This window comes from Nannobrachium achirus (assembly GCF_963921795.1).
Source record: "Nannobrachium achirus genome assembly, chromosome: 1".
Classification (NCBI taxonomy): domain Eukaryota; kingdom Metazoa; phylum Chordata; class Actinopteri; order Myctophiformes; family Myctophidae; genus Nannobrachium; species Nannobrachium achirus.
In genome coordinates this window covers 25,353,939-25,375,938 of record NC_137810.1, presented here as the reverse complement: position 1 = coordinate 25,375,938, position 22,000 = coordinate 25,353,939, and the positions used below count along the sequence as shown (strand labels likewise).

Genomic DNA, 22,000 nt, shown 5'->3' with positions numbered 1-22,000 from the left:
ATTTTCCGCCGCAGACAGTAGAAAGGCCCTTAGCCAATGAGGTGTAATTGAGGTGTAACCATAATCCATCATAACACAGAAGGACTAGCACCTCATATCGATAATATAAGATATCATCATGAGCTATGTTTAGCAGATGTATTATGTCTTACAGAAACTCATCTACAAGGATCATTTATTAGTGACCGTTTCCATTTAAAAGGTTACACAATGTTCAAACGTAACCGACAATTTATTTAATTACGATTTTTTATTTCTATTTTATTTCTTTTTAAAACATTTTTTTTACACTGTTTCGTAGGAACAGTTTCTCTAGTTTTGAAATGTTGTCACTGACAGGTATGCATAGAGTAATCTACTGAACGGTAGCCTAACCCCAGCCCACCGTCGCTGTCCATGGTGCTGGACCGTCTCTCTCTCTCTTTCTGTCTCTGTCTCTCTCATTCTGTGTTTCTGTTTGTATTTTATGTTTTATTTTGGTCTTAATGGAAGATTTGTAAAATGTTGCTGTGGGTGGTCAAGAATGAACTGTGCAGTCGGAAAAGAAACCATTTCTGGAATGGTCAGAAATCCAACAGGAGCGGGACTAAGAAAACAGTACTAAGCAGGCCTGTAATAACTAGTACTTAAAGCTGCACTCTGTTATTTTCCTGTTCCACCTTGGATTTGAACTCAAGTCATTGCGCAAGTGCAAACATTTTCCATTTAGCTAATAGAGCCTGCATGCCTCCTTACTCAGGGGGGAAACATAATTTGGACCTGCCCTGCAGGCAGTACTACTCGTAACTAGGTTGCATCAAACAAGACTCAGGATCTAAATGTCTTATTAGAAGAGCAGGGAGATAATGAGGGAGCAACAAGGGCCAGGGATAATAACATATTAACATAATACATTTTATTCACAAAAAAGGTCAGCTTTAACACTGGAAATGCACTGCTTAATTTCAAAGCTAATTTGGCTGGTGAAGAAGAGAGTACTGTGATGTAGCTTAACCTCCTTTTATTTAGATTAGAACTTGGACCTGCTTAAAATGGCTTTGAGCGTTATGTCTTTCTATGGTCAGGTCACTTATTTGTTTTCATTCGCCGTCTTTCCAGGATCCAGAGAAGAAGATGAAGGATGCCCAGGAGGAGGAAGACAGAAAGAAGCGTGAGGAAGACGAGAACAACAACAGAAAAGAGGAGACGAATGAGGAGGAAGAAGAGGAGAAGGATGAAGAGGAGGAAGAGGATGATGAAGAAGAGCAGGAGGAAGAGGAAGAAGATGACTTGGACTCTAAACTCAAGGATGAGTTATAAACTCCTAACGGGAACTTACTATGAAATAAAAACAGTTTGCCCGTTTGTCCATGAGCCATTGGAAAATGGCTAAAGACTGAGCTGACTAGACTTGGTTGGACATTCCCCTCATGATTGGGGGGGGGGGGGGGGTATTTTGTTTTGTTTACAGGATAAGGACATGGGGTAAAAAAATCTATTGATTAAAAGAATATGTTTGTTTTGCTACGTTTTCATGTGCTGTTATTGTTATTAAAACCATGAGTTTGTGAAGGAGGATGATGTCAAAATGGAATGGAAACTATTAAATTATACCCATACAACTGTTCTGCTGTTAATATGCAACTGAAACAATAACCTGGCATTTGTGATCTGTTCAGATTAACCTTTATGAAGTATGTTGTCATCTTTATTACATTGAAAGTTGTTTTGGGTTGTGGCCCTAGCTCATTCCATGAAAATATTTTGTTTACCTCATGTTTGTTTTTTTACCTCATGTTTTGTGATTAATGTACTGTATGCCATTTTTTGATTTTTTAACATTGTCACTCTGACTCAAGACACCGATCTAGGCTTTCCTCAGACACTATATCCACAACTTTCCAACGTCCCATCGTGCATTGCGCAGAAGGTGTGCAGCAACTTCCGGCGCCGCAGCCGAGTTTGATCTACAAGCTCATAACGGCTGCATCTGCGACGCGACGTGAGCTTGTATGTCTGCTGTTAACTGGAAGTGTCCCGCAGATAATGCTACAGTAAATTCTCGTGGAAACAGGTGGATAGATTTTGGATTGAATTGTCTGTGGAAATAGCCTGGTGATGGTTTATGGTTTATCAAAGACAACCTGTACATGCGATGATCTGCTGTTACCCATAAGATGGATTCACAGTATGGTTGTGAGATGGAATCTCTTAGTTTTGTGCTGTATAGTTCCTCAATGCAAATAGTTTTGTGTCTATGGACCATACATTTTCTTTATGTGCAACATTTGAGTATCAGGAAATCTTTTTTGTATCCATTTTCAAATTGTGCTAGTATGTGAAAATACACAAATACTCTCATTTGACAATTCCAACAGGGATACCCTTAACCTGTGTGTCCCCAAACACCTGGCCCTTTTGTAAAGACATTTTTATTACTAATGTTAGTGAAGGAACATTGAGGACATTTTAATTTTGTTGTGTAAAAAAAAAAGAGGCACTCTGTTCAATAAATGCAACCAGAAACAACAAGAAATCTACTAGCATTTTACCTTTGAGTCCATTATATTGGGTTATTCTTAAAGTAAGAATAATATTTTGTTTGTCTGACTTACATTTTGTAATCACCCCATTGATTAATTTATTAATTGTAGCTTGCTGTATATCTTTTCAATCAAGGGTCAGTAGAATGTGAGTTTTATGAAAGGTAGCTCAAATAAATGAATCTCACTACACAAAAAGTGGCCATGTATGACTGAATGTTACAAAAGCTGTGTGTGTGTGCGCGTGTGTGCATGCGTGCGTGCGTGCGTGTGTGTGTGTAAAGGGGGTAGCAAGGCAGGTTTCATTTGCTTTGCAAACTAAAAACACTGTTGGTCACAGGAAGGAAGAGTAACTTGGTTGCTGCTTTAGTGGCAGCCAATGGAGGTCCAAATGAAAATAAATAAATACATAGAAATAAACATCTATGTGTGTTTGGTAATTTTTATGTCAAATACCATATGATTTATGGACGATGAGACCCAGTAGTGTAAAGTAATTAAGTACTGTACTTTTCTTTTTTTAGGTATTTGTACTTTACTGGAATATTTCCAAACCTTTTACTTCTACTCCACCACATCTCAGAGGCAGATATTGTACTTTTACTACGTTATAATGATTTGAAAACTTTAGTTACTAGTTAGGCTACTTTGTAGATTTTTATTATTATTACAAACATTACATTAATACATTTCGGCCATTTGAAAATAGCCGATCTACAAGCTCACCAGGCATTGTGAGCCTGTAGATCTCTTATTTTCAATTTGAAAACTTGAAATTGGACATTTTGCCTAATGAGTAATTTCACTTTTGATACTTTAAGTAGCATACATTTTGATTCCAATATTTAAGTACTTTTATTCAAGTACATTTTGAATACTGGACTTCAACAGAGTATTTCTGACATTGCATTGTTGATACTTTTAGTAAACAATTTGAGTACTTTTTCCACCACTCATGAGAGTTAAATAAACTAAGGATCTCTATTTTAAATAAGCCACGTGCTTTCTTGGGCGTATCCTATTAGTTGGGGACCTTGTACTGTCGCCAAACTCGCCATGAAACTGTATCTTTTCCTATGCAAACCTCGAATAAATCAATAAATCAATCAAAGTCCTCTTGGATTCCAGTGCCGGGGTTTTTATTTGTGTTTTGCAGCGCCCCCTATGTGTCTGTCACAGCAGCGCATTGAGCGCAATGTGATGTTAGAGCAGTGGGGGGAACAGAAACAACACTAACGTTATGGCTGCCACTCTGTCTCTTACTCAGGTAACATTGTCTTTTCAACTCAAATCTAAATATCAGAAATGTCTCTCTGTCGCCTGTCTGTTGTTCCTAAAGATTTGAAGTTAATTTGGAGCGGGGGAAAGGCCGTTCTGTTAGGTGTTTGTCACTGTTTTGGAAGTTGTCTGTCTGCTGTTGTGACTGGGAAAAGTTTCTGTGTTAATCTCTTTGGAGACTGCGTTAAATGTAGGCTTCTTCGTGCGACCCTACATTGACATTAACGACATGTCTCCAACTGAAATAAAGTGTCGAAGAGCGTCACGTCGTCACTGTTTCTGTTCGAAACGCTTCATTTTTGTCGAGCGACGAAGTCTAAATTAGCCGTTATTTAAGGGCGTAGCTAGCTACCTAGCTTGTTAGCCATAAATGCTAGTGTTGTGTGTACACACAACACAACCATGGGGCACAGGGGCAGCTTTTAGAGTTTCTCTATCAAACCAATGCCAAGCAAGCCAACGTTAGCAGGTTTAGAGGCCATTGTATGAATGTATGATACTGCTTCAGCGTATCAAAAGGCTTGCGTAGTCTTGTTTACCAGGTCCCCCATGTGTTGTGTTGTGTTGTGTTGTGTTGTGTTGTGTTGTTCTGCTGTCAAACACTGCTTGGCTAAAGCTAAAGGTAAATGCTCATTACCACAGAATACAGATACAACAAATGTTATAACAAACGTATTACCTTTGCTGTCTGTCGCTGATACATCTTCCTACTACTTTCTTGGCTTGCTTGGTGGGCAAAGTCAGTGGTTCTCAAAGTGGGGTCCGGGGACCCCAAGGGAATTCCAGGGGGTCCCCAGCTAAATGATAGTTAGGAACCAAATGGACCCTTATTGGTATGTTACTCTGAGTTACATACCCTACCCAGACAGAGTAAATTAACATCGATTTTACAATATAAATTGGGGTTTCAGAGATAGAAATACCATTAAATGGTAACAAGCCTAATGCATGTAAAACTGTCCTTGAAATGAAAATGATTGGGAATTACTGCTAGAGCCAGCATATCTTTTCAAATGGGGGTCTGCGGGCTAATAATTGTCAATTTGGGGGTCCTTGACATGAAATAGTTTGAGAACCACTGGCTTGGTGGGCTATTGATTATTGGTTTTCTAGTAGAATTGCACCGCCTGTCTTCACTCACTGATTGTTGTAAAGTGTTGCTCATGACCTTTGGAAATCCGTTAGTCTTAAGATCTATAAATGTTTGCCTTTTATAGAATACAGTAGAACTGCTGGTGTTTTGATCAAAGTTATAGAAAGTCTAATAATAATGAAGTAATGTGTAATGAAGATTCCACTTGAGCTGTCACACACAGTGTTATTCTACTGTTATAATCTATCTGTGGACACACACACACACTACAAAAGGTCTTTAAAACATTTATTTGGAAGGTCTAGTAGACTTGTTAGAACCACATACCTGCACCTGACCCAGGGTCAGGGTTATAGCCTAAAAAGCCAAAGGCAGACAAGAACTGTTGGAGATGAGTGTTTCTATCATTAGCAGACACAGAAAGTCTATGTGAAGTAAAAGCCTTACGTTTATGTCATTAGTTGGGACGCAGTATTGTTGGTTAAACATTTATAAAAATCCATTGATTATACATTGTGTCCAGTCCTGAGAGTTTCATACTGAGCTATTCCACTACTCATCCAAGCAATGAGGCCTTCATGAAGACAAATCTATGTGATATTATCCATCGTGCATACAGTAGTGCAAATATACAATAGGCTAATAAGTAATAGGCTACCCATGAGTCATGCATTCTTCCTGTATAATAGTACACTGGGAAAAATCTGGGGGGAAAAAGTGAGTGTGAGTGACATGTCATTGACACATTTGTGTCTTTCTGTTTCCTATAAAGGATGAATTCGTAAAAATCACTTAACCTGGCTTTCTTGGAGCTAATGTGACATTGTTTCAATTGTAACCAGTGGATAGTAGAATATTCTAGAGAAAACCAGACTGGCCTGTCAGCCCGGCCTGCATACGGAGTATATCTGCTGCAGTTTGTATAGAATGCTAGAGAATGATTGAGGGATTTTTATTTTTTTCCCCCCAGTGCAGCGCTATTAAAGTGTCACCAGTACAATGACCACAGTGTTGTGGTCGCCAACAGTTCCAGGCACACAATAGTGTGCCACAGAAAAAAGTGGTGTGGGCCAGAGAAAGATAAGTGTGTGTGTGAATAGTGATCAGGTTATGAATCAGCTATTGACATAACTGCCATGCGACAAGACAGGGTGTAGGTTTTGTTATCCTTACAGTCCTCCTCTCCTTCTGTGGCTGCAGAGTTATCTAGATCTTTAATAATTTGAAATCTAAGAAGATCTTTGGCTTAGTTGTTTTCTTTGACACTGAAGGCTGAATTTTGTGGGTTTTGTGGAGATGGAGATACTTTTTTGTTGAGGATAACCCTTCCGATAGAAACCATTTACCCATTGATTGACTTTGCCAAGATGTTTAAAAATACACATACAGTAGGTTTCTTCTTCTTCTTTTTCTTCAAACCTTTGTGAAAGCACAGCAGAAAAGAGTATTCCTGGTAGCTTCTGTGAAGACTGAAATGTTGTTCTCTTCTTGTCCAAATGAATGAGAAAAGGAAATGAGTAAAAAAAAAAAGAGGAAATGACATCTCTGTCAGAGATACGCCCTGTCCTTGCTCTGTGAGGCGACCTTTCGTTTCCCAACGGGTCTGAGTTGAACCGGAGGTAGGGAGCCCTCCGCTGTGTTCACTCGGACAGTGATGATGAGTCAGCTCAAGCGGCCTTCGACTCACTTGCTTTAGCTCAGTCGGCGAGTCGCGGTGGATCAAGTCCGCTTGCGCCTCCGTCGTCTCCACCGAAAAGAGCGCTCCCTTACATCTCACACCCACCCGCGCCCCCACCATTGTGCTCACAGTCAGGAAGTTGCATACCCATTAAGGGTCCATTTGGTTCCTAACTATAATTTAGCTGGTAGCTGGTGGTGGCTTTATGTCAGGAAGTCCAGACTAAGCTATTACATTCTTTTCTCAGAAATCGGGAGAACCGTTCCATAACTCTAGAATCCACTGTATAGTATTGTCACACACACACACACACACACACACACACACACACACACACACACACACGTAGATTAGGCCACAGAATAATGTTGCCATGACATATAGAAGTCAATTGCCAAGGCATGCATCTATTTTAATAATGTCATAATCATTACTTTAGTTGAGATGCTGAGGCTGGTGCTGTCATGTCTGCTTTAGTTGTTTTGTCCTAGCTAGACCTGGTTTTAGGCTGTGTGAACTCTAAGATGTTAAAAACTAGTCTGCAGACTTCACTTGTTGTCTTACTATACATTAGGGTTAGGTCTGAAGTGTAAGCTCTCATTCCACAGTGAAAGAGGCAGCAGTCAATGTATTCATATTTACTGATGATTGACAAAGTGTAGGTTTAGTCACTGACAGTAGCATGAAGATGAGAAACAATAATGCGGATAAGCATATTGATTGGAGTCAACATGTTTGCCTGCCTCCATCTGTGAAGGATCAGCCTTATTTTCTGGCAGCAGTCTTGGCACAATGGATGACACGTTTGGCCAGCAGTCAAACAAACACTTGTTGACAGATTCAGCTCATGGACTGGGGTTTGTTTTGTATTTGGCTAAGATTTATGGTCATTCTGCATTCTTTTATTCTCACACCTAGGCGTAAACAAGCCCATACTGTAGGTGCAAGTATTGCAGTGTTGCCATCATAACATTTTCAAAATTGTGTCTAATGTTGAATTTGTGCCTACTCTACACCAACAGCTCTCGAGTGGAAATCCCGTCTATGACAAATACTATCGGCAGGTAAGCAAATATGTCCTTTCCATCAAATATTTCTTTTTCTTATTCACATTAACCTCCATTCTGTGTATATTAGTGATTATAAAGGCTGAATAATCCATGCAGTGGATTTTCCATCTTTCAAACATAAGACAGCTGCATGAGATGCAAGGAGAGTAGGAAGAAAATCACTTTACCTCTCTCACAGATAAGCCAATATTGCAGAATATTTACCTTTGCTGTGGCCTTGACACTTGTTACACTTACTTTTGCTGAGCCAGGTGCTTAAAATGCAAAATATTGCTGAAAGATCACACCCAGCGTGAAGTGAGCGGTGCTATTTTTGAGTTATTTTGATTAATAGAATAAAAAGTAGCTTGCAGTAATATAGACTAGAAAGATGCAATTGGAAATTGCAAGTGTGGTTGCCTTGAGGCGAGTCACACTTGCAAATATCTCTGTATCTGTCAGTCCTTGTCCCTATTCGAGCGGTGCTAACCATTCTGTCCTTGCCCATTTATGCCCATATATAGAGATCCATGATGTCATCAATATTAAGCCCATATCTTGGAATGCCTATATATGGACATACTGTGTCAGTCTCATGTGGTATATGATGTCAGTCATCTCCATATTTGGGAAAAGTTTTTAATTAAAGTCAATGTAATTTTGTCCCGCGTCTGTTTGTACACCCAGGGTCACATTGTGTGAATAATTTACTTTGACCAATACAATATAATTAACACAACTGCAGTGGTTGGAGGTGGTCTCCTTGCTCGTCTGTTGAGAAAGAGTCTATGTCATGTGGTTGGGTAGGACCACTGGTTGACAAGAGAGAGATATTGCATGAAGGTAAAAGCACAATTTAAAGTTAACCCTTTCCGTTATAGCTCAACAGTAGAAATTGCGCTCGCGTCGCGTGGGGGACCAGGGATTGAATCTCTGCTAGAACATAAAAGTTACGGCTTTCAGCTACAAAAAGACAAATACATAATTAATTAATTTTTCATTTTGATAGTGCTTTAAGATGATGTGCGTACAATCGCTCAAAATCACTATGTAATATATTAATTGATTGATTGAATACTTTATTAGAAGTTCGCATAGGAAAAGCACATGACTGTACTGTCCTGTGCTTTTCCTATTCAGATACAAGGTCTACTAATAGGATTTCAACCCAAGAAAACACAATGGCTTGTTTACATTGGCGTTCTTTTGTACTCAATAATAGAGGTTGTTTGCAGTAGTTCATGATAATTACTTGAAAATTCAAGTAATTGTACCCTAAATGCGACTAAATTTGATCTGCTGTGCCTTCCCAACTCAACACTGCATAGTGCATACTGTGCATAGCTTTAGTTATATATTAAATCCACTTTGCTGTGAGTGGTAGCAATTTCCTCTGCCTCCTTTCAAAATTAGTCTCTGTGGCCAATGAATGAGGCTTCTCCATGAATAAATGATGGCTCTCTCTGCCAAACCTGTCAGCAGAGCTAGCAGGGAGCCTGATGAATGAGGACTAGAGTTTTGCAGTTTGCCTAGATACAGTACCTAGTTGATAGTAGGGGGATTAGGTACTTATTATTATTATTATTGATTTAGCTGTCTCTGAGATCAGATGACCCCCCCCATTCCCCTTTAGTTGCTTGTCTGTTACTGACATACATCTGTTTTACAGCTGATAATGCAGTTACAGCAAGTGATATGAACATGGATATGTTCCTCTATTATTAGTTCATTCTGCGGCAGACGACTCATAGAAAAATAGTTCGTGAACATGAAGCAGAAATGTCTGTGTCAGTACATCTGTGTCACTGCCCTTTCGTAAGTGGAATGAGCTCGTGTGTGTGTGTGTGTGTGTGTGTGTGTGTGTGTGTGTGTGTGTGTGTGTGTGTGTGTGTGTGTGTGTGTGTGTGTGTGTGTGTGTGTGTGTGTGTGTGTGTGTGTGTGTGTGTGTGTGTGTGTGTGTGTGTGTGTGTGTGTGTGTGTGTGTGTGTGTGCGCGCGCGCGTGCAGGTTGATCCTACTGGCAGTGGGCGGGTGGCAGCAGCTGATGCAGCCTTGTTCCTGAAAAGATCTGGCCTGGCTGACCTGGTTCTGGGAAGGGTAGGCATGAGACATACTGTTTACTGTACAATGGCAAATATACACTAGCAGAACACCTCACAACACATTTCCAATAAACAAAAGACTCATTTTATTTCAGTATTCATTTTAAATGTTCTCCCTTATCTGTTCTACATGTGATGTTATTGAGATACAAATGCACACTCATGTCACTCAATTCTGTCTTTATTCCTAAAATGTAAAACAATAAATGTCATGTGTATGTCCTTTATAGATCTGGGATTTAGCAGACTCTGACCGGAAAGGGTGCCTAAACAAACAGGTACCAGCAGATCCTGTACTTAGTGAACTCATATATTTTTTAACATTTACATTTTTTACGATTGTCAGACTTGCGTTTATTTAATTATAATGGTATCTATGCTAGTAATGCAGAGGCTTACATCACACATTATTCATTCTATTTCCCTCAGCAATTCTTTATAGCTCTCCGTTTGGTGGCTTGTGCTCAGAATGGCCTGGAGGTGGCGCTCAAGAGCCTCAATGTGGCTGTTCCTCCACCTAAGTTTGTGAGTTACCTCATCGCAGCTACCATAGAACTGTATATTATCTGGAGAATGCACTGAAATTCCTCTGCCACTCCTCTTAATGAAACTTGCTCACCTAGCGTGTACTACCCTTCTACTCCCCTCCTTCTGGGTTTGAAGCCGATGTGTTTGACGATGTCATGGGCCCATAATGCGCAAGACCTTGAGTTGAGCTAATTGGCGAAGCCCACTTTGCTTGTTCATGTTTTGGGCCCAAACCTACTGTGTTGGCCCCTTGTAAACCTATGTAAAGCCCTCCCCCCCCCCATTTTTGAGTCTCTCTCAAACTGTAAAAGTAAAGTGATCTTTTTGTCATAGTCTTTGTTTTACTATGATTAAACAGATTTAAAATGAAAACATAATCATAAGCTAATGCGATGTTTTAATATTTAATTTGGATTGCAGCTGAAAATGACTGTTTGGCTCACTCCCAGAGTGATTATGTGTAGTTTGAATGTCTTTACTGTGCTGAATTGAATGCCCTTTATCTCCAGCATGACACAAGCAGCCCACAGTTGCAAGGGGTTGGGGCCAGTGACAGTCCCTGGGTTGTCAAGGTGAGACCTTCACTAATGGTCACTGAATCCACACAACATCACAGTATATATATATATACAGGTATATATATACAGGTATATATATATATATATATATATATATATATATATATATATATATATATATATATATATATATATATATATATATATTTCTGAATATTGTGCAGTGTTATGATTTTAATAGCAAATACTTGAAAAAGGGAATGGTTATTGCTACGCGGCCCTCACATCAGTCCTTATCATGTGCCTCAACTGCCTTTTGATCATTAGTTTTTGGCAGTAACTAGCTGCATTATGAGATGGATAATGGGTTAATAGGTTTATTGGTAAATCGTTTTCTTTCTTCCTGCATGTTTTTCTCCAGGCTGAAGAGAAGATGAAGTTTGATGCCATTTTTGACAGTCTGGCTCCAGTGGGAGGGATGTTGACAGGAGACAAGGTCAAACCAGTCCTGCTGAACTCCAAGCTACCTGTGGATGTCCTAGGCAGGGTATGATATTCATACTGATGACGGAGGCAAATAAACTCCCAGGACAAAGTACCACAGCCAATTTGAAATGAAATGTGTGTTAATTAGTCGGTAACAAAAAAGGAATTCAGTTTTGTAAAATAATGCAAAGGCTGCAGAGCTATTTCAGACAGGCCACTTAGAGCAGGGCCAACTCTGCAGGCATTGTATGACGTGTGTGTGCGTGCGTGCGTGCGTGCTCGTTCCCAGGTGTGGGAGCTGTGTGACCTTGACAGAGATGGAATGCTGGACAGAGATGAGTTTGCTGTGGTAAGCCTTTCAGACTATTTTTTTAACCAGTACAATCAACTTAATAACAATTATATATATATATGGATATATAGATAGATAGATAGATAAACTCAATTTCACCTGTCAAACATTGTGTTGTGTTGTTTGTTCAAGCTATATAGCAATTGGGCAATTTCCAATGGAAAATGCTTAGTTGAGAATGCAAAAACATAAAGACATCCGTTGGTGATTGTTTTACCCCTATCCAGGCCATGTATCTGGTGTACAGGGCTTTAGAAGGAGAGCCTGTGCCAATGTCACTCCCGCCTCCCCTGGTCCCCCCCTCCAAGCGGAAAAAACCCTCGGTGCCTCCCGTGATGCCCCTGTTACCCTCACCACCCTCCATCAAGGACAGTCGCTCCTCTCATGCTGGGTCAAAGACAATGCCCCACCCCCCTAAACCAGCCCCCTCTCCTGCTCCACCTCCAGCTCCTGCTCCTGCCCCAACACCAGCAGCTGCCCCTGTAAGTACCCCTACTGTTTTACTCCTACTGTCTTTAAAATATTTTAAAAGATGCCACTATAAGTACTGTCTGTGTGTGTGTGTGTGTGTGTGTGTGTGTGTGTGTGTGTGTGTGTGTGTGTGTGTGTGTGTGTGTGTGTGTGTGTGTGTGTGTGTGTGTGTGTGTGTGTGTGTGTGTGTGTGTGTGTGTGTGTGTGTGTGTGTGTGTGTTATTTAATTTAACATATCGTCACTGTCGGGTGGAAACCTCGTATCTCCAAGTTTCAAATGTGTATGTTTTTTCCCAATAAAGCCCTGCTTCATCATACAAGGCCGTCGCACAAAAGTAGTGAAAACAGCAGATCTACAAGCACACAACGCCTCGCACCGCGAGGCGTTGTGTGCATGTAGATCGGCTGTTTTCACTAGTTTAAATCATTTTTAAAATGATAAATGCAAAACGAACGGTTTTGGACATACAAGGTTTTAACCCGACAACGACGATATGTATGTTTCATATGTACTGTATGTTGGAATGTTTAATCGCTCCTCTTTACCATCTCTCCCATATCAAGTGGGTGGTGTCTCCAGGAGACAAAGCCAAATATGATGAACTGTTCAGCAAAACAGATGGGGACATGGATGGTCTGGTGTCTGGACCTGAGGTCAGAGATATCTTTCTTAAGACCGGCCTGCCCTCGAACACGCTAGCTCGCATCTGGTAAGCAGAGATGGCAAATGTTTCCCCTCAATTACACCGCCTGCAGTTTAGGCTGAATGCCTGCCACTGGCACCTTGACACTGGCCTTGACATTACCTGCCACTGACAACTATGTCAGTTTTTAGACTTTTTCCATTCATGTTCACCATGTCACAACTTTTGTTGTCAAGTTTCATTATATAAGGACTGCACAATAAATCAAAAATAAAATCCATACAATTGTCTTGCTGGATCACAAACAATGACATATTGCACGGACCTCACATCATTCTTTCCTTTAACATTTACCACAGAATATCATATAAATTCCTTATCTTGTGTAATTTTGTCTGTATGCATATTAAGCTTCCAGCCACAGACTCTAACACTATTATTATTATTACTATTTTGCCTGAGGTGTAAGTAATTTCTATGTTTTGTCATGCGTGCGTGTCTGTCTCAGGGAGCTGTGTGACATCGGAGACATAGGGAAGCTGACCAGAGAGCAGTTTGCCCTTGCACTGTATCTCATCAACCAGAGGCTGACCAAAGGTCTGGAACCTCCTCAGACTCTCTCCCCAGAAATGATACCCCCCTCAGACAGACTAAACATCAAGCTAGTGAGTAACTTTCTTTGTCATTATAAAGTCTGTTAAATCTATTCTTTTTACCTAATTCACAAACAATTCTTCCCACCCCTGCTAACACAAGTACTAATAACCTTGCCATGATAACAAACTAGGGAAGTGTTTCTTTGATCCCGGCTGTCTGATATAGCTTTTTCTCATCGTTAGGGCTGTCACAATTATTACATAATCGTCTAATCGCAATTATTTGACATAATCGCAAATATTTTGTCATAATCGTCATAATCGTGAATGTTGAAAAATGTTCATACATTTACAAACATTTTCAGAAATAGTGGAAATAGCAGATCTACAAGCTCACAACGCGTCGCGAGCTTGTAGATCGGCTATTTCCACTATCAATGTTATTTTTTAAGTAGAAAGTTGTCTTGGGTTATGTGTCATATGTGCCATGTGCAACTTCAAAGCCTAAAGGCCACACAGAAATGTAATTATCAACGACAAATACACAATTAAATCGTTAATCGCAATTATTTGAGTGACAATTAATCGTTATGTAAAATGTCATAATCGTGACAGCCCTACTCATCGTTTATGTGAACATGAGGACATCTGCTTTGGAGGTTTTTGTTGATGTTTCATAGTTCGGATGTTTCTCTTGCATCAAAGAGGCAGCTGCCTGTTGCCTGCTGCTGCTGCTGTGTGTCATCTGTTATCTCTCCCAAGCTGCCATAATCACCAGCCCTCAATCAATGCTTAATAGAGGATGATGTATTACTTAATGTTGGGATTAGTCCATAGACAGTTATTTTGCTGATACAAAGTTGTCTATTTATTTGTTTTTAACTAACTTTTTCCTTCCTTGTGGTGTGTCTCTGTGTGTTTGGATTTCTTCCCCCCCTCTAGCTTGCGGCTGTGTATCTCTGTCGCTCTCTGTGTGTCATTCTCTTAAGGTTCAGGTTCACTCTGTGTTTGCACTCATTATTATGCGTAGTTCACTTTTACATACATGTAGTGATTATGTTTCTCTAATTTGGAAGTCTCTCGTGAGAGAGCGTGTCCTTACCTTAGTGAGTCAAATGCTTCTCAATACACTGCAGAGGCTGCCTTACCTTGTCCTCTCCTCTTCCCTGACTAACACAGAAGTCCTTTATTTTCTGCTATTTTATAATTTTCTGTTATGAGGCTCTCATTAGGCTGGAACACGCTTGTTGTTTCCCTGTGTTGCAGGCTAGTTGACAGTTATAACTAATCAAGAAAATTATAATGAATGAAAATCAAAGTGGTGAAGCTGTATTCAGACAATAGCCCCAGGCAGTATAAGATGGAGCTGTGTTAGTACTGTGGAGAAATTGGGGCAAGTAGAGTGGATTCCTCCTAGTCTATTGAGATACACCCAATGTGCCACGCCTGGGTCGTAGTGGGACTTTTGCTTCTTTCAAATACTCGCATAACTTATTTTGTAAAAGAAAAAAAGAATCTCGGTCTACCCATCCATGTGTTACCTATGAAACCTATGAAATTACCATATAAATATAACCGGGGCTCCAGACTGCAACATTTGGGTCATGTCTTATTTTACTTGTCAAATGTGCAAGCAAAATGTGTAATTAGTTGCACCAGCCCTCACACACAGCGATGTAAGAAAGAATAATGGTTTATATGTATTGTAGTAAACAGCAGCCTCACAGTGGCACACTGCTTTATGCTAAGTGCATAATGCACTTGGCATAACGCACCCACTTAAACGATACGATGCTATCAAATCTGTGACAATAACATTTATTCTGATTAATAATGCACTTAGCATACTTGGAATCAGAATCACTTTGTCACATCACAGTTTTGCTGGTGTAAAATGCTCACTGAAAATTGAGTATTTAGTCTTGTATCTGACTTCCTTGTATTATTTAATTTTGTACCAACTGTGGAAAAGGACTTTATACTGTGAAGACAGTATACATGTTGGCAATAGGCTTGAGCCATAGCTCTGATACCATTTTGTGTTATGGTGTAGATAAATTGAACACTGGTTATAATGGGGAAAAAAGACTGATTTATGATGAAAATATGTATATAGGTTAATGATCTTCGTACTAGATTATACAAATGAATTGTATTGTGTGTGATAAATATTCAAATCACAAGTCATATTATAAATATTGATATATTACAGAATCCCAAGACAAAATGTAAGTGTGACCAAATGTTTCAGCACTTGTGAAAGTCAGTGAAACCAATTCAGCTGTTAAAACAAGTTTAGTTTGGAGCCCTGTTAAGTGAATGAGTATATGAAAGAAGCCATCCGATCCAGTGCCTCCACTATGGGGACCTTTACTCTGTCCTCTCGGTGTCAGTGACATTACATAGTCTGTTTAATGTTTTTTCCCATCCCTAACCTGTTTCTACATCACCTCAGTAGCTACCTAGTAGATGCCATTGTAATTTAGTTTAGTACATTTGTTTGTGCTTGGCTGTGAATGTGTTGTTTCCTTCCTTTTGGTGCATCTTCAATTTCTCCGCATCGTACACTGTAAACATCCTGTGTGTGAATTTAACCCAGTAAGAGTGCTAAATGAACACACAGGATTGTACAGTGCATGAGCCATTTTGGGGTCCTTCTCAGAACTCTCAAAATGAGTTTTTATGTTATCTAATGCGGGTCCAGTTCTATTTAAAGTTAATTCCTATACACAGTACTAGGTTTCATCAGTTGATTGTTGTGTCCATGTATTGTATGTTGTGGTGCTGGGCCTGCGCTAGTGAGTGTCTATCCATGGTTAAGTTGTCCTCTACCTTGCTTGGTCTTCAGAATAATATGGCCAACCTTGCAGCTGACTTCTCTGCCATCAAGGAACTGGACTCCCTCAGTAACGAGATCGTTGACCTGCAAAGGTGAGCTTCTCTTTAGGAAATGTGTGAAGTTCATTGGAAACAAGGTTTGACAAATGGGTTTGTACCTTGTGAGTACTTGTGGATGTGCATGTAGGGATGCAAATATTGATAATTTATCTTTGCGATTATTGTATTGGTTACTATACACTACATTTTTACTATTGCTAATTTCATTGAATAGTCTTGAAGTGTGTTTTTTTAAATATATTTTCTTAATATTTTAAATATCAACGATTTTAAAGGGATGGTTCACCCCAAAAAATTACTTATTTTCTTTCAATTACTCACCCCATGGAGACTTGAATTCATGTTTTGTGTGTTTGTCGAATTGTACTTTTAAACTATATGGCAATGGGGGTAACTATTGTGCTTTCTGTCAAGTGTTTATAAAGTGAGGTTTCAAAGTTGTCAGATTTGTCTGTGATCAGGTGGTGAAGCAGAATGTTAAGTGTGAGAAGATCCTAGCATGCATGCGTCTGTTGCTAGATATGGTCTTATGTGCCTGAAATTAGTGTGTGTGTGTGTGTGTGTGTGTGTGTGTGTGTGTGTGTGTGTGTGTGTGTGTGTGTGTGTGTGTGTGTGTGTGTGTGTGTGTGTGTGTGTGTGTGTGTGTGTGTGTGTGTGTGTGTGTGTGTGTGTGTGTGTGTGTGTGTGTGTGTGTGGCGCCCCTCCTCTACTTATGAGACTCTTGAGTGAAGAAGAAAAGAAGGGTTCATACCACATTGAAGAACAAAAAATCTCACACACGTGCACAGCACACAAAGAAAAACCTACCACATCTGTGCTTTTTGATCTAGTTGTAGGATGTGAAAGAGAGCAGATGGCTTTAGAGAACTTCTTCAAAGGTTGTCATTTTAGCTTCCCTTTTCTCAAAGGTGACAGTGAGCAGTGTGCCCACAACCGCACACAGAACTACACACGTGTGCACAACTTATGCCATAGGCAGCGTACAGCTGTTTAGCGGGGGGGGGGGTGGGGGGTAGTGATAGTGTATAATAAAAGGAGAGTAGTTGCGACAGGCAGCACATCAAGGAGGTAGATGAGCTTGCTAAGATGTTACATTGGTGTTGCTTCAAATCTCTCCACAAACATGCTACTGCTGATAATGAAGATGATGGGTAAGAACAGATAAACATCGCTGTTATACTCTGGTTAGTGTGACTTTACAGGAAGAAAATATAGACCTGTCAGAAAGGGGTGACATCGTTTGAGGAAATGATTGAGGATGTTGAGAAAATTAGAAGACAGATTTAAGCTGCATTTTGAAACTGAAATGTTATTTATCATCTGACATTACCAGGGATAGTTCTATGTGAAGGCGGCTGTTATCAGGTCTGTCGCATGAAATGCGGGAGTCCTGGTGGAGATACGTGCTGTGGAGACTGGAGAGCCGCTTTCTAGTTATTGTTGTTTTGTGACCACAAGGGGCACTCTATCAGAACTTTCTGTCCTGTGACACTTATGGTTTGCTTTCATTTCCCAGCTAATTTATCTTATTTTTAAGCTCTTTTGGTTCTCCTCACTCATTCATATTCCATCTTAGATCTATCATAACCTTCCTGTAAATATCTTAATGTAATCATGCTGCTCAAGAATAATTGAGAATCTGTTTTTATGGGACTGATGTAGATTGATGTGGGTCAGTTTGTCTGTTAGTAAGAAATGAAAGGATTACTGTAACCATTATTTTAACATCACTATTATTACAATTTTGAGTTCATTCCTAACGGGAAATATTAGAAAAATTCATGTTGTGCATTTTAGTTGCTGTATCTTACCTTCCATTGTGCTTTTCAGTGCTCAAACATTGTTGTATATGTGATTATGAGAGATGGGTTTTCAGAAAGAGGCCATACCTGATGTGTAAAACTGCTGCTCCTCCCCTTCTTCTCTCCCCTGCTTTCTCCCTGGCTGGGCTGTAGTCGGGGAGAAAGGAGAGAGGATGATAAATGTAACGGGGCTTGATTCAGCCTTACTCCTCCCTCTCTTCCTCCGCCTCTAACGCTCTCTCTCCTCAAGGCAGCCATCTGTCTCGCTCCTCATCACAAACACATTTGACTGAGCAAACGCGGACACTGCCTCGCTCCTCACTCACACATGTCCTCATCACACTTAGAGCAAGCGAACACACAGAGACACGCACCAGCTCTCTGTAGTCACACTTCTGCGCTCTGCTCTAGCTACGGGAGCATTGTGGTGTCAGGCTAGGATCATGGTTGTCCAGGGAGAGGAGCTGCCTGTTGAAAGACCTGGCGGTGGTGGAGGAGGTAGAGGAGGTGGTGCAACAGAGGGCTGGCTGGGGTTGGTGGGAATGGGTCTGGGAGGACTGGGCACACTCGGCTTATCCTCAGTGGCTAAATACTCCTGTTTGCTGTGCTGGAACCCCAGGGAGAAGAGTACGGTGGAGCAGGAGATCCAAGAGAACGAGGAGACCATCCGGCAACGCACCAATGAAGTGCAGGTGCGTCACGGCTGTCTGTTCATCTGTTCCTCTCTCCATCTCTCAGGGTGTTGGAGCGTTGTTCACTATTGCACTTTAAAATTAGTCTACAAATGTTCTTAACACTAGTTATAAGTTCCAAATGTCCCATGAGGGTCAATTTGGTAGTTTACATACACTACAGAGGTAATACAATGGATTGAATTAGAGAACTGTTTTGTTTTGTGTCTCTTTTATTTACTGAGTGAAAGTACATTTTATTTTAAAATGTTCTACTGTTTTGTAACAGCTTTTCAAAGGAGACTTGGGCTACATTTAACCAATTTCCTTCCATAAACAAGAAAAATAAGAGATTTCTTTTTAAATATATACCGTATATTTTTTGTTTGTCCCCAATTCCTTACATATAGTTAGGCAAAGGAAAAAGCGAAATTAATAGAATGGGACATACTGTAAAAATAAACGATTTTATAGACAAAGACGGGCAGAAACATATACAGGTAAGGGTAGGGGGAACGCTGGTTCTTAAATCTCAATCAATCACATTATTAATGCTTTGGCTGACCAATAATCTATTATGCCAGCAGCCAGCCCTGGTACAGTAGATCTCACTGTTAATTATACTTTGAGAGAGAGAGGCTGGTGTCCTTGTTGTAAGAGGCTCCCTGCTCCGAGCCTGACTGATGAGCTCTATTTTTGGAGCAGACGAATTAAAGGTATAGTTCACTCCCCCACAAGTTGTTTTGCTGGAGCATTGGCTCAAGGCTGAGTGCTGTGGATATTTATAGTGTGTAGGACGTGGGCCACCATACAGTACATCACACTTTGAGTGTTAATAGTAATTACTCAACTTCTATCCGCTCCCAACACCATACGCACAGACATCTTTTTCTTTTCTACCCTTCTGTCTCTTAATAGTTTCCTCCTCACGGATTTATTTTCTTCCCACATTTTGGGCAGTTTCTGTGAACAGAAAGAAACTGTTACTGTGCTGTCCCTTTCTCACAGCATTTCTTGTAAAATTCGGATATTCCAGCTGCAAATCCCACCTCATCCTAGCCCACACACACACACACACACACACACACACACACACACACACACACACACACACACACACACACACACACACACACAGTACATGTTTATGTACTGTATGTGCCCAGGGCATTGTGGATGTGATGACCATGTATTTAGCTGTCTCTTCCCTTGCTATACGCATTTAAGGACAAATAATTTGGTTCTATAATTCAGTATAAAGGTCAATTTATGCTTTGTCCAACAAGTGTCGACTGGCACGTCGCATGAAGACAGCGACGTCAAAACAACAAACTTCAAAATAAAACGACCGAAAAAGCCTTTAAGTAATCCCCGAAACACACAAGACCATATTCACATGACCTGAAACCACTTTAACCCTTATTTTATGCTTTAACTATTACAAGAAGAGCAGATATACAAGCTTGTTGATCTGCTATTTCTTTCTTTTTTTTTTTTTTTCTTTTTTTTTTTTGTTATAGTTAAAATTTGTGCAAATATTTGAATATATATATATTTTTTAAAGAAAACATTTGTAACTCAAAAATTTGCTTCTGGGGGGTCCCTGATACATAATATTTTGAGATGGGGGTCGGCGGCCAAATACACAATAATCCTTGACATGAAAAGGTTTGAGAACTACTGATTTTAGAAGAAGGATAGAAGACATTTATAGAATAGGGTCAAAAATATTCAAAGACTTGACATTTTTTTTCTTCAAAAATAGCAGATCTACAAGCTTGCAGCGCGCTGTGAGCTAGTATATCTTCTATTTTTAATGGGTTAAATGTCACAGCAGCGTCCCTTCTGCTCCACCCGGTTCATCCAAGTATTTCTTGCTGTGCTGCTCACCAATGCGTGTAGGACCTGCAGGACGAGGTGGCCAGGGAGAGCGGGGAGCTGCAGCGGCTCCAGGCCCAGCGGCAGGAGGTCCAGGAGGCTCTGGATGAGCTGGACCAGCAGAAGGCCTCCCTGGAGGAGCAGCTGTCCCTCATCCGCCAGCAGACCAGCCATGAAAACCAGCTGGTAAAGGTCCTTACACACCTGCAGTGTTTTATTTCACGCCTGAAAAAGTCATTATGTATGCAAACTAAGGTCATGCAGCCAGGTAAGAAGAATGTGAACATATTGAATATATTTAGTAAAGGTAAGGGCCAAGAGATAAGTAATTAGTTACAAAAAGTTTCGTCTAAACTAGGCTTTAGTTCCTTGGGTGTCTAGTTAAACTTTAGCCTTATTGATATCTTGACCTTGGGTAACCAGTTAACCTTCAGCCTGTTCTTGCTTGTTCTTGCATGTACCTATGTGTTAATCATGTATGATGTGTGCTATGTGTTAATGTTTACTGTGTGGTTGTCTATACCCAGATTTCGTCGCTGCAGTCAGAACATGAGGAGCAGGAGCAGAAGATAGGTCAGTATGAAGAGGAACTTGTCCAGGCCAGAGAGGAGCTTCTCAAGCTGCAGGACGAGACCAGGAGACTGGAGGAGAAGGTCCAGGCTGCCAGAGAACAGCTCTCACCTCTGCAGGACTCTGTATACCACTCTTTCACTCAGGTTGCACAGGTACAGTAGGGGTGTGTGTGCGTGCACGCATCTGGCACGTCCTTTCAGTCTCTGAACATCTACTGTATCTTTAGGTCTCCTTTGTGGTTCTTGTGTCAGTTGACATAGGGCTTTTCCACAGCAGACTGGTTCTGAGAAGAGTTAATAACCAATCAAATTGCTTTGTCATTTGCCACTCAATTGCATGTTGATTATAGCTGTTCAGTTAAATGGCTTTGGTTGTCACCAGACAAACCCAGAAAAACGCTCCCATTTGGTCCAATACAACATGAAAAAAAAACATGAAATCACATACGTGTAGATTTTCTGAGAAGTACATGCTATAGCAATAACATGTTTTGGGTGATTTGATCAGGACATCTCTACTTGATTTTGCTTGACATAAATGATACATTTTCAACTGTGAGAGGCATCAGCACGTTTCACATGATGATGTCACCAGACACTCTTTTTCTGATGCATAGTGTTTGTGTGTCAGATGCACACAGTTATTAGCATGGTCTGCCACCTTTAAGATGTAGCTGTTTAATCCTACGTGACATTACTTTTATGTTTTATGTTCAATTGACTGTCAACTTGTGTAGCTCTAATGTCATGTGCTGTTGTCCCTTGACTAAACCTGATTCCAGGTTCACTTTAGCAGGAACAGAAAGACAACGGCAAATTATTGCGGGATGGAGTAGTGTAATGTGGACTTAATTTGGCCTCAG

General features: G+C 40.4%; 2 protein-coding genes across 4 annotated transcripts in view; both read left to right on the top strand.

The window, feature by feature from the left end:
• Positions 1 to 2,754, top strand: part of LOC308292771 (calreticulin-like) — an 8,165-nt gene extending 5,411 nt beyond the window's left edge. Inside the window, exon 9 of the mRNA XM_080735200.1 lies at positions 1,099 to 2,754. Coding sequence (XP_080591326.1) covers positions 1,099 to 1,299 — 201 coding nt within the window. The 3' untranslated portion in view covers positions 1,300 to 2,754. The remainder of the gene's footprint in view (positions 1 to 1,098) is intronic.
• A 988-nt stretch (positions 2,755 to 3,742) lies between these two features.
• The window catches only part of eps15 (epidermal growth factor receptor pathway substrate 15), a 28,925-nt gene continuing 10,667 nt past the window's right edge, over positions 3,743 to 22,000 (top strand). For 2 of the 3 annotated variants that reach the window (XM_080735066.1, XM_080735065.1), the window contains exons 1-15: positions 3,743 to 3,789; positions 7,594 to 7,635; positions 9,627 to 9,716; positions 9,952 to 9,999; positions 10,151 to 10,246; positions 10,759 to 10,821; positions 11,189 to 11,314; positions 11,543 to 11,602; positions 11,833 to 12,087; positions 12,641 to 12,786; positions 13,229 to 13,385; positions 16,165 to 16,247; positions 18,636 to 18,708; positions 20,590 to 20,757; positions 21,093 to 21,290. In XM_080735066.1, coding sequence (XP_080591192.1) covers positions 3,763 to 3,789; positions 7,594 to 7,635; positions 9,627 to 9,716; positions 9,952 to 9,999; positions 10,151 to 10,246; positions 10,759 to 10,821; positions 11,189 to 11,314; positions 11,543 to 11,602; positions 11,833 to 12,087; positions 12,641 to 12,786; positions 13,229 to 13,385; positions 16,165 to 16,247; positions 18,636 to 18,708; positions 20,590 to 20,757; positions 21,093 to 21,290 — 1,632 coding nt within the window. In that variant the 5' untranslated portion in view covers positions 3,743 to 3,762. The remainder of the gene's footprint in view (positions 3,790 to 7,593; positions 7,636 to 9,626; positions 9,717 to 9,951; positions 10,000 to 10,150; positions 10,247 to 10,758; positions 10,822 to 11,188; positions 11,315 to 11,542; positions 11,603 to 11,832; positions 12,088 to 12,640; positions 12,787 to 13,228; positions 13,386 to 16,164; positions 16,248 to 18,635; positions 18,709 to 20,589; positions 20,758 to 21,092; positions 21,291 to 22,000) is intronic. The other variant, XM_080735067.1, reaches the window with a different exon arrangement.